At 38.5% G+C, this 17286-nt stretch overlaps 1 protein-coding gene across 2 annotated transcripts in view; it reads right to left on the bottom strand.

Moving 5' to 3' along the window:
• ets1 (v-ets avian erythroblastosis virus E26 oncogene homolog 1) overlaps positions 1 to 17286 on the bottom strand; it is a 67508-nt gene that overhangs the window by 36301 nt on the left and 13921 nt on the right. Inside the window, exon 1 of one of the 2 annotated variants that reach the window (XM_057839382.1) lies at positions 8813 to 9128. The exons of the other annotated variant lie outside the window; for it this stretch is intronic. Coding sequence (XP_057695365.1) covers positions 8813 to 8879 — 67 coding nt within the window. The 5' untranslated portion in view covers positions 8880 to 9128. Of the gene's footprint in view, positions 1 to 8812; positions 9129 to 17286 lie in introns of those variants that run through there. 2 annotated transcript variants of the gene reach the window in all.

Genomic DNA, 17286 nt, shown 5'->3' with positions numbered 1-17286 from the left:
GGCACATTTCAAGGTAGCGCTCCCAAGCTTCTCTGGCAAGATCAAAGCTTCAAAGCTGTCACTCACTGTTACCTTTAACAAGCAGCTGCTTAGTAAACTAGTAAAGCAGCTGGAGGAAGATTGAGAGGCTGTGCGAGCATGATGCAGAGAAACAAACAATTTTTTTGAATTAAAAATCAAACCTGATCCTTTTCACCCAATTCCGATCCTCTGAAAAATTGGCGAGATTGGCCCGATTTCCGATCACTTGATCGGATCGGGACATCTCTAGATATTAGCTACATCAGCAAAATGAAATTGCCATGTCTTTAACCTTTTTAAGTGAGGGCTTAACTCTTGACCCACATGATTGTCATCTTTATTAATGTCAACACTGTCTTAGAATAAATAAATAAAACTTTCCATTTACTGACCTTCTTGGCTCTGGGAAGAATATTTTCGTCCTACTTCGTAATACCGACCTAAACCAGGCGTACTAAAATAACTAAACCAGACAGTGCCACCTATACAACACATTTTTCTTTATCAGGTACTGTTTGCTTCTGCACACATAGACAATTACAGTATTTAAACTGTGCATTGAAATACACTTTATAATTCTTTATGATCAAAAACCTGTTTCATTAATACTAATATATACAATCCACGTGCTACCAGTAACATGGTATTTGGTAAATGGTGTTATATAACGCTTTTCCACCATTCAAGGCGCTCAAAGCGCTTTACACTATCTCGCCATCCAACTACTGGTGACGCAGCACCAGGAGCAACGTGGGGTTCAGTATCTTGCTCAAGGACTCCAAAAACAATGAATAGTCACACGAACTGTCAAGACACTAATTTGAGATCCACTGTTATTATTTTTATGCATTCGAGATCCACTGTTATTATTTTTATGCATTCATTGTGTTTTTGAATGTATTTATTTATTATTCTGTAATCTGTATGTTTCAGTTTTTATTTATTTCATTTATTTTATTCATCATTGACCGAATAAGTTAATGATTTAGGATCTGTAGTTTCAAATATTGATCTTGAAAAGTGCTTTCAAGAGCATTGCAAAATATTTAAAACTAATAATTCAGAAGAACAAATTAAAAAGTCAAGATTTAAAAAAAAAATCGAGATTTGACAATAAGTAAAACTAATTTGATATTTTTTTCAGATAGCTTGGTCAGTATACAGCTGCAAGAAAAAGTATATACACCAGTAAATAAATATATGAAGTACAGGATTTCTGCTTAAATTGGTCACAAAATACGCTCTGATCTACTTAATCGAAGATTTTCCTACATAGTTCACAGCAGGCAATGCCTCTAGAGAACAGCAAATTCACAACTTTTGAGTGTTTTATAGGGCAGCTTCAATCAACACATCCTGTCTAATCACATTGATTAAACCCAAAGTTGGCTGATTCCTGGCTCCAATTAGCTTTTGTAGAATCAGCTTAGGTTTTCACATACTGTACTTTGTCTACCCTGCATTTTGACTGTTTACATATTATGTCGAATACAATTGTGATCTTTCAGGTTTTTATTGTGAGCAAGGTTAAGAAGAGGGTATTTGTCGAGTGATGTGACTTAGATGAAGATCAGAACATATTTTATGACTAACGTAAGCAGAAATCCATGTAAATCCCAAAAGGTTCACATACTTTTTCTTGCAACTGATTGTCATCTGTGTTGGGCAAAAGCTACCGGTTCTGTTGGGGTGCTGAGGTACAGCTGATGTCAAGTTTCGTGAGACAAGGGTTAAAAACAAGGAATTCTATGTGAGACAAAGTGCTGACTACCAGAGGTGGATAGTAACACGTGATGTTACATTTACTCCGTTACATTTACTTGAGTAAGTTTTTGAGAAAAAATTACTTTTGAGAGTAGCTTTACCACGTCATACTTTTTACTAAGGATGTCCCGATTGCATATTTTTGCACCCAAGTCACCTGATTTTGAGAATCTGCCGGTACCGAGTCCTGATCCAATCTCGAAAAAAAAGTGATGTTCGGGAAAAAAAAAAACAAATGTCACTTTAAAATTGTTACTGTCCCACTGAATTATTTTTAAACAAGAACAATTGAAAAAATGTTTGTCTGTATGAAATGTTTCATTGAGTGAGTCCACTCAAATCCACTCACGCTGCTGAGAAAGCCTCACACTCCTGCTTGTGTTTAACAAGCTCAACGTGCTCATAAATTTGGCACTCCCAACCTTCTGTGGCAAGATCAAAGCTTCAAAGGGGTCACTCATCGTTAACATTAAAAAGCATCTACTTGGTGACCAAGAAAAGCAGCAGGGTGAGTTAGATGCTGTGCGAGCATGTTGCAGCGAAATAAATATATATTTTTAATTAAAAACCCAAATCTGATCCTTTTCACCCGATTCTGATCTCCTTAAAAAATGGCACGATCGGCACGATTTTCGATCACATGATCGGATCGGGTCATCTCTACTTTGTACTTTTCCTCGAGTAGATTTGTGAGGACGAAACGCTACTCTTACTTACTTACTACTTAGGGCTACACTAGAGCTGTTACATTTTTCCTCTTTATTCTTTATTTCAACTTTATTTTTGAGATGCCGACAGTGGCTCTACCAGTTTCCCTGATGAGAAACCAACCGTAATCGCAACTATAATCACATGACGTAACAGATACAGTCACATAACCAGATGCAGGTTTTCAGTCGTAAATCATATGATCACGCTGGCCTGTTCAATCACGTGGTGTCTTTAAAGCGGCGTAAAAATTGTACTATTTGATACAGTCAACATTACTCGCAAGCGCGGATTTGTTTGAACGTTTTTCCAGTTTTTATTTGGCAGCGGTTTATTTGACTCCGATAGACTGCATTTCAATTAATGGAAGGAAAAGTTTTTTCTTCACGAGAGGGCACGCTTGCTCTTTGGATGAGTATTGTTTAAGTTTTCTAGTTTGATTTTTGTTCATTTTTTTGGAGCTAATATGGTCATGTATTAGGTTATAACCCAGTATAATAATGATAACAGTTCATATAGATCAGGGGTGGGCAAACCGGTCCTCAAGGGCCGTAGCCTGGTCTTTGTTCCAACTGATCCAGCACAGACAGTTTAACCAATGAGGTTTCTGCTGAAACAAAAAGCACCTGACTGCGATCAACAGATTGCACTTGCAAGACACCAGATTGGTGAAAAGGTTTCCTCTTGATGGGTTGGAACAGAAACCCGGACCCACAGCGGCCCTTTGAGGAATAGCTTGCTCACCCCTGATATAGATGATGCGCTGAGAAAAAATATACCAACTGTTTAAAAAAAAAAAAAAATCACACTGAAAGCATAACTCACAAAGTTACTCATTACTTGAGTGTTTTTTTACCACATACTTTTTTACATGTACTTGAGTACATTTTTCGGATGAATACTTTTACTTGAGGAATATTATTTTGAAGAAACGCGACTCTGATTTGAGGAAAATGTTTGGTTACTTTACCCACCTCTGCTGACTACAACCTACATGATAGTGATGAAATGTAAAATTGAAGGACTTAGAAGGACACTTAGAAGGGGAAAAGCCAATTGAGTGGGTGAGTGTGTAAACCACTGGAAATAAAATAGAAAAGCTAGTTTTATTTCATGTGTCAAGGTACATACAGTATTTTCTCTTCATGCTCATGCTTCATTTGTGTAACGTGAAAGTAAATAGAGGTTGTCTAGAGAGACATCTCATCTGAACTTTTTAGGCTTTGATAAACGCTCAAAACTGTTAGTTGGCCACACCTTGCACCGTCTACGGCTCTTTCAACCCACGCAACGCCTTCATCTGCCTCAAACCATATGCTTGCTGTTTAGCAGAATGTTGGCGTAACACGCCTTGCTTTATGAGTTAGTTTTATAAGCAATGATTAAGGCTTGGAGTTGCTTGGGAACTTTAAGATATGACATACTCAGTTTAATTATTACACATTTATAATGATGCCAGGCTGGATAATAAAGCAATGAAGGAAATGTCAACTTGATGTCACACAACAGTACCGCTACATTTTAAAGAAAGGTGGGTCAACCCTACAGGTGGGAATCTTTGGGCTACGATTCAATTATAAATCAATTATTGACGGACCCCCACCCCCAGCAATTATCTGGATTTAATGTATCGTATATTAGTTACAAAAATTGTACAAAAATCCTCTCAGGCTTAAATAAACGACTATTTCAGTATCAAGTTAACAGTTCAAAACAGTAAATAAAATACTCAAGTCCCCATTCTGTATCAGCAGCTTTAAACTACATTCAATTAATTTAATGTTGTGAACCAACCGTTAAAGTTGTTAAAATTGTTTCCGTTATTCTATAACTTTCCTTTTGTCTACTTTCGACATGTGAAAGTTTTAAGACTGTTTTAATGATAGATTTAAGTCAAGATTTTGCCCATTTAGGAGTATTTTAGATAAAAAGTTAATTAGGTTCGCTTTGAAGGTTCATTTACAACAATCTTCCAGGGAAGTCTACTGCTTTAAGATGGCGGCCATTTATTAACGCTGGCAAGTCTGTTCATGTTGCATCTAGTTTTCTATACATGTGCTGCTAACGCCGCCGAGTCTGTCATTTCGCATATAGTTCTTTATACATGTGATATCTACCCCTAACAGTACTTGGACGTAGTTTATAGCGGCTGTCGACAGCAGTCAGGTATTATAGCAGCATGAATTGAGCCAGAGCCGTGAGTTGAGCACTGTCATTACCCGGGTACTAACAAGCATGATGTTTACTCTCGGTCCTTTCCTCATTGCATCCCGAAGACCACGCTGACTGTGTTTTAGTTCTGCTTTACTTGACATATTTCAATAATTGGGATTTGGATGTTTGTGAATCGTTCTCGAATCTTCCATGGCCGAATTGCGAATAATCTAAGAATCGGAAATTGCACGCCTCTAGTAAACACATTTGCAAATTGTATGAATGCACTTAAAAATATATACTGGACTGTCTCAGAAAATTAGAATACACAATATTCTAATTTTTTGAGACAGTCCTGTGTATATATACAGGACTGTCTCAGGAAATTAGAATACACAATATTCTAATTTCCTGAGACAGTCAGGAAATTAGAATATTGTGTATTCTAGCATTTGTTGAGAAGAAGTTATAATAGGGCAAAACAGGTACTAACATCTCAAGGTTATGAATGACTGCAACATTCAGTTCAGAAAGTATTTTTCCAATAATGCAAATGCCTTTAAATGACTGGAAAGGCTTTGATTCCGTGACTAATATACATATGTTTTAATGAAAATATGAGCTAATAAAAACAAAATTAAAATGATGGGCCTATTTGCATCGTCTAAATTCATTGACGATTAACTGAAGAAAAAATTCCAGGCACCCGTGAGCACAATCTAACATTTGCTTATATTACACAGGCAGCACATTGTAAAAAGTGCTGACACCAAAGAAAGTTTGAGTCTTGTGCAACACCTTATTCTGGCGAATCTCTACGGTCCCTACCAAAGAGGGTACAACCTCCTGGTTTTATGTTAGTGCGTCACGAATGAAGAAACGGACGTCTTATGAGGGCTATCAAGACTATTCTGCAGGCATGCCATTTACAACAGTGTTTTGATCAGATAAAAGTTTACAGTCTCAACTCCCTCTCCTCTATCCCACCATGCATGACGAATTATCATGAGGAACATTCCTGTTCGTCGCTAAACCCCGACCGTAAAGTCTAACCTAAAGAGCAAGAAAATGCAACTGACAAACACAGCAAATGATTGCCAACTATTTCAAATATTACGTTGGAGTAAAGAAAATGAAGAGATCCCAAGTGTTCCCTTTTAACACAACCCAAACATCCTAACCTAACAGTATGTTATGACTGCATAGGAATTTCTCAATCTGAATTACCTAGTGTACGATTTGTATGAGACCTCTTGAAACCGCGGTCCACTAAAGACATCAAGCAAGTTTTCAACTCAATTAACATCGTAGGCTGAAATCAGGAATATATGGCCTGCGAGCCATATCTATCCACAGTGTTTGATTGGCCCATTAAGGATTTATGAAGACACAATGCAAAATGTGTTTTAATTTTGAAAAGGGTAATATTATTATGAAGGGCAAGTGTATGGACAGTGCTAGCAAGCAAGAACCATGACTTCCCTGCAATTTTGCCAAATTAGCATTTTTTTTGTTATAAACTTTCAGACAGCCTCAGTTACATGTTTTGCACACACACAAAATATACACTGATCCTACAAGCAGGCAGACAACAATAAAAATTAGGGATGTACCAAAAGCAAAAATCTTGGCCTAAACCAGATATTGCAAACACTTGCCCGAAACCGAAGCACAACCGCCACAGATGGAGTTAGTATGATGGGAGCGAGTTTTTTTTTTTTTTATGTTTCAGAGAGTTTCTTATACTCGTCATAGTGTTTGAAAGATAAGTGGCTGATGAAACCTGACGTGGAAAAAATCCTCGGCGTTGTGCCCCCTCGAGACACTTAAGCAGAACACATTTTAAAGGCTGCTATCCGAACATATTTCTTTGATACTTCAAAATACTTCCAAACCACGGACATGTTGGCTGTGAGCCAGGAGTGTTTGCAAGACAGCATCAGCCAGTGTGTTGCTTCTCGCCGAGTTTTGAGTACGTCATCACAAGATCACTATTCTTTACACTACTCGGAGGTAAACCTCAGTCTTCAAAACATTTTACCTGATATAATTTTACCCATTTTCAGCCAATAGTTTCCAGCGGCAAATTTTCGGTCACATCTCTAATAGAAAAGGAGTTTTTATAATTACAAATATACAATTTTTTTTCTTATACTCGTGTAGGATTCAATTGGCTAAAATATAATAAGACTGTCAGTATGGATAATGTTTGTACTCAGAGGTCACTGTAAACCATTTCAAAATCTGTGCTGTATTAGACCTCCACGCTTGTAATTGTGCGTCGCAAGAAATTGATTACATGAACATTGACGAGAAGTAAAAACTGTTGAGTGGAATGTTGGCCGTCATTGGACACAACCTGAACCCTGGAAGTTTTGAGTTACCTCTCCTAGTGCTCAGCAAACATGGCTAAACTGAACTATAATACTTGCCACATAAAAAAATTAAAATATATTACAGCATAGTGGCCGACAAACCATTTACGTTATTAGCTAATTATTTAGCTTAGCGCTATGGCTTTTAGAGATTGACCGATTATCGGCACCGATATTTGGAAATTTGACATATATCCTGGCCGATATCAAAAAATCCATTTAAAACTGGGTTATATATTTGTTATTTCTGGTTGTATATTTTATGTGAACATTTTTCAGAGAGGTATTTATTTAACCTTTTTAACTTTATAACTTTATTTAACTTTATAAGAGATGTTTCTGAGCCTAGGAAATTCAGGCACCTCTGGAGCTATTATTTTCTCCTTGTGTGAATCAATAAACATTCTTTATGCATTTCAGAAAAGTTCAGTGTTTTCATTATTAAACATTTTTACGTCAATTTTTACTTTTACTTCAAGTGAATATCTACTCTAAAAATCTGTTATCGGCCCCTCTACAAACTAACAATCGGTATCGGTCCTGAAAAACTCATATCGGTCGATCTCTAATGGCTATATATAGCATGTGTTTGCAGGTGTTGTGGAAAACCAGGTCTCCAAAGAACATGCCCATTTGGCCATCGAAAATGTGAATGTCTTAAGTTATAAACTCAACTGACAAGGATTTGACAAGGCAGCTGTTTGTCTTGATCAATCCATTATGTTTTTGCTGTTTTATTTTATTTTCATTTTGATTTTAAATGCTATATGTGCACAAGAGGATGCATTCAGTCACGTATTGAGAAAACATGAATTGGGTTTGCAATTTGCACTGTACTGTTTTAACGTCATCATCATCTGCCAGGTAATTTAGGAAGATGCATCTGTGTGTTTCAATGCACTGTGCAGGAACCGACAATAAGATCACAGTTAACTTATTAAGTAGGGCGCAACTTTCCATGATGCACACCAACAAAACGCTGCTTTTAGGAAATGCACCTAAACTGCAGACATGTTGGGTTAAAAACCACAGCTAAGTGCAAAAAAATCTAAACATCTAAAAATAAACACATACACACACACGGAAAACGATTAAAACCCACAAAGCTCAAGACTCAGCTGACAACAGTTGTGGTCTCCCCCTTGATGAGCCCTGGATTGCCCCTGGAGTAAGCCAAGAGTTCCAAGCAAGCAGGGTCAGCAGAGAGGCAACCTCAACAGTGCAGATTCATCACCTCAGCCTGCCTCAAAAAGCCAAACAGTGAAGAGATGAAGGGGGCTACTTAAAGGAGGAGGAGGAGGAGGAGGAGGAGGAAGGGGGGGGGGGGGGGGCTGGACCAGGGAGTAGGTGATGGAGGAGATGGTCGAGCCTCCCATGCTGACAGCAGCCTTGGCGGGGTCAAGGATGAGTGTTAAATTGGGAGATAAACATGGAGATAGATTGGGATCAAAGCGAGAGCGAAACACACACTAAAAGTAAAAGCAAGTTGGCGACTGAGGATACTTAAGTCAATTCGTACTTGTGTACAAATGTACGTGCTAACTTTTCCCACTGTTGCATTCTTGTCACAGCATGATTCATTCCACGCAGGCTACTTTTGATTGCATCACCGTCAAAGACGCTGGCGTGATTGCATTTTTCTCAAGCGTAGTCCCACATTGAGCAACCGTGACGCTGAAATATGAACGTCATGTACTTGAGCGCGAAACTAATAAATGATGTACCGACAGCAGCCGCGTGGCTAAAAACATAGACCATCAACACAAAAAGACTTTAACAGCTCAACTCACCGTCCATTTTCTCAGCCTTTATGATTGTCAACGTTGGCTTCATATCGACAGCTGCCGTCATGATCATTAGAGCCGCTTTCAATCGAGGCACTCCGATCACTCAATATTGAGAAGGGAGGCTGGCGCGCTCCGGTCCCTTTGACTTTAACCTTTTTTTAAGTCTCTAAAACTCAACTAAAAATCTGATTTCTGTCACTACCGAACTCTACTTTCTTTCTGACTATGCCTCTCCCGGCACACAGCCTGTCCACACTCCTTTTTTCCTCGTTCTTTCTCACACACTCACGCACACACTCACTCCTTCCGCCCCAACCCTGGCGAGGGGCGTTGCATTGACAGAGCGACGACAGCTGAAATGGGCGGTGCTTAGCGGCGTTGATTCGAGATTGGAAGGGTAAAACAAAGAGGAGGGTGCAATGGCGTGCCAGTTGATTCACAATTCAATTACGAGCGCACCACACAAGCACACACGCACTTGTATGACACACACGCACACAAACATTCATTCACGCACACGCTTTGCGTGAGTACAGTCCCCCAAACCATTAAAAACGTCATTACACACAAGTTTACACGTTCCCGAAAGTGATGATACAGATCTTTCATAGGGAAAACAGCAGTCCTGCTGTGTGAAGTGTTAAGTAGCTTTCCATTACAAGAAAGCACTGAAATTCTTGGGTAATCTTAACAGTAACGTTTATATAGATCCTTTTTATTGACATATTCCAAATTGGTCCATGTTTTAGTTCAAAATCATTATAATCATAAAAGCATGGTGAGTCTTGTCGCTAAGGTTAGATTACCATAAAACAGGTTTTATAATTAGTCAAAACATTTTCTTTTTTCCTAAACCTGTTGGTAGAAAGCCTACAATTCTGCATGCATCACATTCAAATGTGGTTATGTACTCTATAAAGACAACACAGCATAAATCAAATCTAAATGCGTGGTACGCAAAAAAATTATTAAATCACATTTTGGGATAGGCTCCAGCACCTCCGCGACCATCGGGGTGTGGAAAATGAATGAATGAATGAATGAATGAATGAATGAATGAATGAATTTTGTACACAGCCTACCAAGATTTTTCAACTCTGAAGTATAAATCTTTCTCTTATCGGAAAAAAAACGAAATAATTTGTTATACCTTAGAATTAGTTATACTAAAAAAATTGGGGGAAAACAGAAAAAGTATGTTTGTATGCAGTACTGACCAATATACAAATTATCATAAGAGATATAAAATTTTCTCTAGCTTGAATTTAAAAGGATAATTTTGAATACTGTACTTAATCAAACATTTTGAGCACCGAAAAATTCATTTTCAGACAATGACTGGCTAAAGATGACGTTATCTGTATCATTACTTCTTTCACAGTACAGTACATATAACATTTTCAATTACTTTGTCAAAGTTAACGATGATTGACAGGGGTGTAACTTTGATCTTGCCAGAGAAGTTTGGTAGCACTATCATCAAAGGCGCACATGTGTATATCATCGTTTAGCTTGTTAAACACCAGCGGTAGTGTGCTGTGGTAACTCATTGTGTAAGTGAGAGGCTGTTCTCAGCAGCATGAGCATTAAAGCGTGAGAGGATTTGAGTAGACTCGCTCAATGAAACATTTGATAAAGACAAGCATTTTTCTGCGTTATTGTTCTTTTAAAAAGTTAAGCTAAAATATAGCACGTCATCGCTACAGCTAGAGATCGACATTCATGGTAGAGTCGATGCTGCTGACAATGAAAACTGCATGTCTTTACACAGTGAAATAACGGCATAGAGAATATTGTTGCCTACTTGACATAAGGCGTGTCTGTCTGAGAGAGCTGGCTCTAACATCAAAGGCATAGATGTGTCAATCATCATTTAGCTTGTTAAACACTAGGGGCAGTTTACATGATGACTCTACGAGAAGACGAAAAATTTCAAATTTGCATTTATATGGTTCCGTCTCCATTCGAACAATGTCGCAATTCCGCATGAAAATGATGTAATATTCATGCCAGGCCCTACGGGGCAGTGCTGATTTACAAGGCGACAGCGAATGATGCTCTTTGACCTCCTCAGCCTGGAAGACAACATGCCCGCCCACTCCAAGAAATGGCATTTTCTTTTGTTCGAAAAGGCACAAAGATGGAAACATTCAACATATTTAAATTTAAAAATATTATTAAAACAGTAAATTAAAGCCGACGTTCCGCCATTAGCTGTTTTTAATATTTAATAGCACTGCTGTGCACGCCCAATGTGATGTGTACGAGTGCTGACATTATCGGCGCGGGTCCCGCGCGGCAGGAGCTTTTGATATGCCCCCCTCAAGCCCCCGCAATCGAATTCTTCCACTTTGGAGGCAGGATTCAGAATTTTTCGTCTTCGCCGACACCATATGCACGCGAGGCATTTCTGCTACTCAGTCATTGCGTCTTCGTGTCGCAGAGTCGCCATGTAAAGTGCCCCCTAGAGGTAGTGTGCTGCAGCTACTCATTGTGTAAGTGAGAGGCTGTTTTCAGCAGCGTGAGCGTCAAAGCGTGAGTGGATTTGAATGGACTCACTCAATGAAGTATTTAAAAAAGACAAGCATGTTTCTACCTTATTCTTGTTAAAAATAATTTACATTATGAAGAAGCCATGGTGCGACAGTTATACGCTTAAAACTTTTTTTTAACAACACTGTTTTTTTAGGTATCGGATCGGGACTCGGTATAGGCGGATTCTCAAAATCAGGTAACGCTGACTCGAGTGCAAAAATATGCGATCGGGACATCCAAAATGTATATATGTTTGAAAATGGTGATTTAAAAAAGTGGCCCCTGTCTTCATCAGAAGTCTTGAACCCTCATAAACACTGATTACTTCCTTTTAACGTTGTAGCAGTAAATGAGAAAAACATTTTCAGCTCAGCTAACAAATGGGAAGAAATGAAATACAGTACTTTGATACAGTTGGTTGTTCTTATGAGGAAAACTGAGGACATTTTAAAATATGTGACAAGTATACACTACTGGCAGAAACAGCAGAAACAGAAAATGTGACTGCTGCAAGTTTTTCCAAAGAGATTAGTCATACTAAGATTTATACGAATCGAAGTATGGCCTCCTCCACCATGAATAATCGATCAAAATCCATTTGCACAAGACAACGATTGTAGAGTCATTTCTCAAGTTTTTTTAAACTCGCCCTCGCCCCCTCTCTCTTATCTACAAAAATGAAAAATTCAAACATGCATGCCTTCCTGATTATCGAATTAAAGCCTCTTTCTCCACCAAATAAATGAATAAATAAATAAATAAATACACAAATAAATAAATAAATAAGATAAACAATCTGCTCTGAGTAAACCACTAGGATTTGGAGAGACCTTTGGCAACTGAAAGTTTAAAGAATAAACAATTCCCTTCTATGCTTTGTGCAAAAATTTGTCTCTAGAAACATGAGATGGTATAGTAAGAACATATTCCCAGTTTTTCCCGTAATAAAAACATCTTTAAATCCACCCAATATGTAAACAACCCTTTGGTACATTTTTTCTGAAGGCTGATGACTACCAATAGGACACTACAAGCAATGCATGTGTGCTTTTCTAAATGGAATGGTGTGGATGGAGACTAAGGAGCCGAGAATATTGATCATGTATGGATTTTCAAACCAGTGCTACTTCACCGGTTCCATTAGCTGGCCTGGGTCAGGTTTCACTGTCCTGATAGGAGCCTTGTTTGGGAAGAGTGCTGTTGGATGGGTTCTGTGGTGTGGGGCGCTGCCTCACCAAGGGGGTGAAGTGGAGGAGAATGGATAGGGAGCGGGGGGGTTGAGGGGGAGACACAGTTCCTCCTACCTCATCGTAGTCAGTCTTTTTGAGTGTAAATCTTTGTTTCTATCAATGAACTCCCTCGTATCTGTTTTAAAAGGACATCTCATGTCCTTTTGTGCCTTGGGATGTCAATTAGTGTTTTTATAGTGGTCCTCACTATTAAATTGGTTAATGCAACCCAAAACCCGCCTTGCTTTATTTGTCTCTACAGCAGCATACATTTATAACAGCGACAACATAATATAGAACTGAAAGGTTATTGCATCACAGAACGTGTTGGTTTTCGGTCAGTTTAATGTGATGAAAAAAATGAAGTGTTTCAAAATGAACAAGTTTTGATTCCCTTTTTCATGCATGGTACCAGTGGCGACTGCTCTCAGACCGCATGGTGTTAAAAAGAATTTAAAAAATAAGTGTTCAAATGTATATTGTTGTTTGTACATGTCATTGACTAAATATGCACTACAACGCGCTCAACTTTTGTTCAGAATTAGCTTATTACTGGTTATGATGCAGCTTGCGTTTCAATCATTCGCGCAGCTTCACAGTCCTTTAAACAGTGCAAAGTCTCCAGAATTTAAAGTACATTGTTCCACTAAAGCTAAACGAGACTATTCATTGGCTAAAGGCTGGGTTTATCCCACCCATCGGAAGCTCTGCATCTCTTGGGGTCTATTGGCAGGGCTTGACCGGCCTAGACTTCAAACTTTATGTATGATGATTAGATGATCTGTCTGAGGCGGAATCACTTTTTAATTGACAGCAAAATGAGCAAATCGGCGATATTGTGGTGTAAATGTCCATGGTAGCATCATTCTGTTGTTCTGAGTTGAACTGGAGACTTTCCTAATCATCCTAGAGACGCCTTGTCTTTTTAAAACGATGAGTGAAAAATCAAGCTTCTATTCCTTTTTTTTAGCTGCTTGGAGGAGACTGACTACTATCGCTCTGCACTTTCTGTCCCTACTGAGCAGCGGGTGCCGCTGAGCCCCTCCATCACAAAGCACTCACAGGCGGACACACTTTCGAGCTTTCCCTCATTGAAAGACCAGCATCCACCACTGCATGGTTGCATTGCCATCGGTAGATTTTTAAATGGTCTCATGATCGGATGACATGAAATAAAGGATGAGATATACCACAGGTATTACAATAAAGAACCCAATGTCAACAACACAACAAAGAATTCAAAGTAAGATTTATTTTCTTTGCAAATTTAATGGTGGCGTTGCAGTGTGTCACCTTACTCTTATGTCATATTAAAGTGGCACTAATGTGATTTTTTAACTATTATTGTTATTTTATATAACATTGTTTGCCATTTTACTAGGTTTGCACAATAATTTGCAGTGAAAGTGTCAAGAATGTCATTTTCATGCTATTTTAGTTGGTCCTTTTTCAGCTCTTCAGCAGAAGTGCGGCTTATAGTGGCAGAGATGGAGGTCACGGGGAAAAATGTGACAAAGACAGGAACTGGTCGTGTGACAAAAGCATTGTACTAAACCACAGCAAATGCATATGTGTACATTTGAATACTGCATTACACTGTATACATGGAATGCCTCAAGTAAGAATTAGGAAGCGGACACCTTCAGACATCTTTACTCAGTGCTCAGCACTCCCAATATTTGTGGGCGTGGAGGAAGAAAGACGAGGGCAGGTACATGTATAATAAGACACAAATTTGAAAACCTAACTTTTGCAAAACAAATTTACTTGCGAAAGCAATTACAGTCAAATTAAAAAAAACACACAAGTACCACTTCAAACAGGACACACACCCATTTTGTCCTATATTGTGCATGAAACACTTCAAAATATTGGAAAATTACTTTAGTGTCTCTTTATGCCTTGTTTTGACCAAGCGGTGCCATTCAGGACTGATTAAATCGGTTGACTACACACCCAAACTGGGTTATTAAGCAAGACTGTTTTAATGTTGTGACAATTAAATGAAGACACAAAGTGCTGTCATTTTCTTGTTGTTTTCTTCACCCGTTAGTCACATTTATTAAGAACAGTAGTGTAAGATAAAGACTGCAATTAAGGGTTTGGCAATCTTTACTCATTTTGACAATAATGCCCTGCCTATTTTTTTTTAGTTGTTTTTCAGTATGTTCACACATATTCATGAAATCTGATCAACTTCAGACATTCAGGGTCATTGTCAGCTGTGGCAACAATGTCAAACATCACACTACACGAGGTTGGAAAACAACCATTGTGAGATGATAAAGTGTCATTTCCTGCTTTGACAAAGGGATTGTAAATTGCTGTACATTAAAAATAACCTCAAAGAGGCAATGAGTTATCGTGTCTTAATGTTTAAGGCAGTAGCCACATTTTTTGACAGTTGACTGACGTTGCAGCACAGCACATCTAGCTGATGCAGCAGTTTCTCTGCCACATCTGTTTCTCCAGTACGTCTATAATCTTCAAATAGAGCACCTGTGCTTTTTTCCCCTCCTAGATTTTACTGAAATGTTATTCAATTTGGGCAATGCATACACCTGCCAACTGAATGTTTTCCTGTCAGAGTCAGAAGAGTCCTGTCTGCCTGATTTGGGTTGTTTTTTTCGAGTAGAGGTGCTCGATGAATATTTTTGTCTGCATTCAGAAGTATCAAATGTGAAACCATCGCTCCTACCAAATAAAATCAATGTGTAGAACATGCTTGACAATGTTCGCTCTGTGTGAATAGTCATTTAGCATGCAATCAATCAGTCACTCTTTCTCAGGCATCCCAACACAGACACAGATGGGTAATAGACACACGCACACACATGCAGGGCTCAGACAGTGTAACAGTAAAACAGTAGGATCTTTGTGGCTGCTGTCTAGTGGCACTGTGGCAGCTCTAACACTGGTCCATGCTGTCTGAAGGTGCCACAGGCTTGATGCCCCCTCCTGCTGAGATCTAAGGCTTAGCTGACTGATTCACAGCAAAAGTTAAAGTGGGTTTATTTGAATGGGCGTGTGTGACTTTCCAGTGGTGTTTAATGCACTTGTGTGCCTTTTTCCCTTGTGCCTCAGCATTCCACAGTCTGCTCAGGTTGCGTGTGTGCAGTATAAGTGCACTGGGAAAGTAGAAGAGCCCCCCTGAATAAAGGCTTTTCTGATCAATTAGCTTCGCTAAAAAGGACATCTCTTCCTCCATTAGCGGCACCACGTGCCCCCCATCACTCCATTGTGCAGATAATTCAATTATCCCCACCCCCCTCTGAGTCTTTTTGCCTCCCAGACCTCCCTCTCTCTGTCTTGCCCTCCCTCTCTTTCCACCAAGCCCATAATGTTACAGACATGCTCTCAGATAAAGCTCTGCTGGAGCAGCTCTAATTTGGTTCACATTGAATGAATGATGGTTGCACATTGGAAGGAGTAGACAAGAGGGAGAGAGCAACTCCAGTTTTTTTTTTTTTTTTGGATTGTTTTTAATTCTTTTCTTATAACATCACACTACCCAAAACTACATTTTAATGTACATTTCTTTTAATTGCCATCGTACAAAAAAGTGTTCTGATTATGAGGTTAATTTTTTTTTTCAAAACACTTAATTGCTCAAAAATACTAAACCAGATCGACAAAAGCTCAATTTGATAATTTTCCTCGCAGAATTATGATTTCATCCCCACATTTTCATAAATATTCCACTTAATTCAATTTGTGAGATTGTTTTTTCCATGTAAAATAATTACTTTGTCTTACAGTAGCATTACATTACATTTTTTAAGACTGCTACAAGGGAGGGCTCAGTTGCTTTGTTCTTCTTCTTGAAGGAGGGCAACTATATAATAACTATCATTTTTATCATTTACTATATTTTTATTTGTTGAGTGATGAGAGTAAAGTTTTCTTAGTATATTTTGGATTTGTATCCTCAGATCCCGATTTTATTATTATTATTTTTTTTTTGTCTGACGGCTCATTAATTAATTGCAGACTTATTGTTGCCGGTAAGAGTTAGCCTGTGAAGGGCAAGCACGCTCCTCAGGTGTTCTTATAATGTCTCAAAATACAAACTTTTATTCTCACACTCTCAATGTTTGTTTCATAGAAAATCTCTACTTTGACCTCATTAAATTATGACTTTTTCTTGGAGCAGTCTGATTCTAATCTCATAAAACACCTTATTTACAATATCTTGTCAAATTCATGTCACGAACAGTTTTTTTTTTTTTTTCCCATAAATTGTCTACTTTTCAAATTAAAACTCTCTGACATCATTTTAATTTATTCCATAATATTATTTTAAGCTAATCTAGGCTTTACTTAAAAGTGCGTTAATTCACCTCAAACTGAGAAGAATCACAGCTGCTTACTTGGATTGTTTATTTTGGGTAACAATGCCTTATTGCATATTTTCAACTGTATTCATGCCCATCAAATAATAATCACAATAAGACATTTTATTATAAAGCGCCTTTTAAGACACCTAAAGGACAATTTACAACCCAATTTACAAGAGATACAAATAAGGGCGGCCCTGGCGCAGTTGGTAGCTTGAGTTGTCCTGGGACCGAAGGGTCAGCGGTTTGATTCCGGGCTATGACTGCCCACTGTCGAAGTGCCCTTGGGCAAGGCACTGAACCCCAATGGGTTGGCAGTGCCTTGCATGGCTGCAGCACAATTGGTGTGTGAATGTGTGCGTGAAAGGGTAAATGT

The sequence above is a fragment of the Corythoichthys intestinalis genome, chromosome 6, assembly GCF_030265065.1.
Source record: "Corythoichthys intestinalis isolate RoL2023-P3 chromosome 6, ASM3026506v1, whole genome shotgun sequence".
Classification (NCBI taxonomy): Eukaryota; Metazoa; Chordata; class Actinopteri; order Syngnathiformes; family Syngnathidae; genus Corythoichthys; species Corythoichthys intestinalis.
This window is presented reverse-complemented; position numbering and strand designations above follow the sequence as displayed.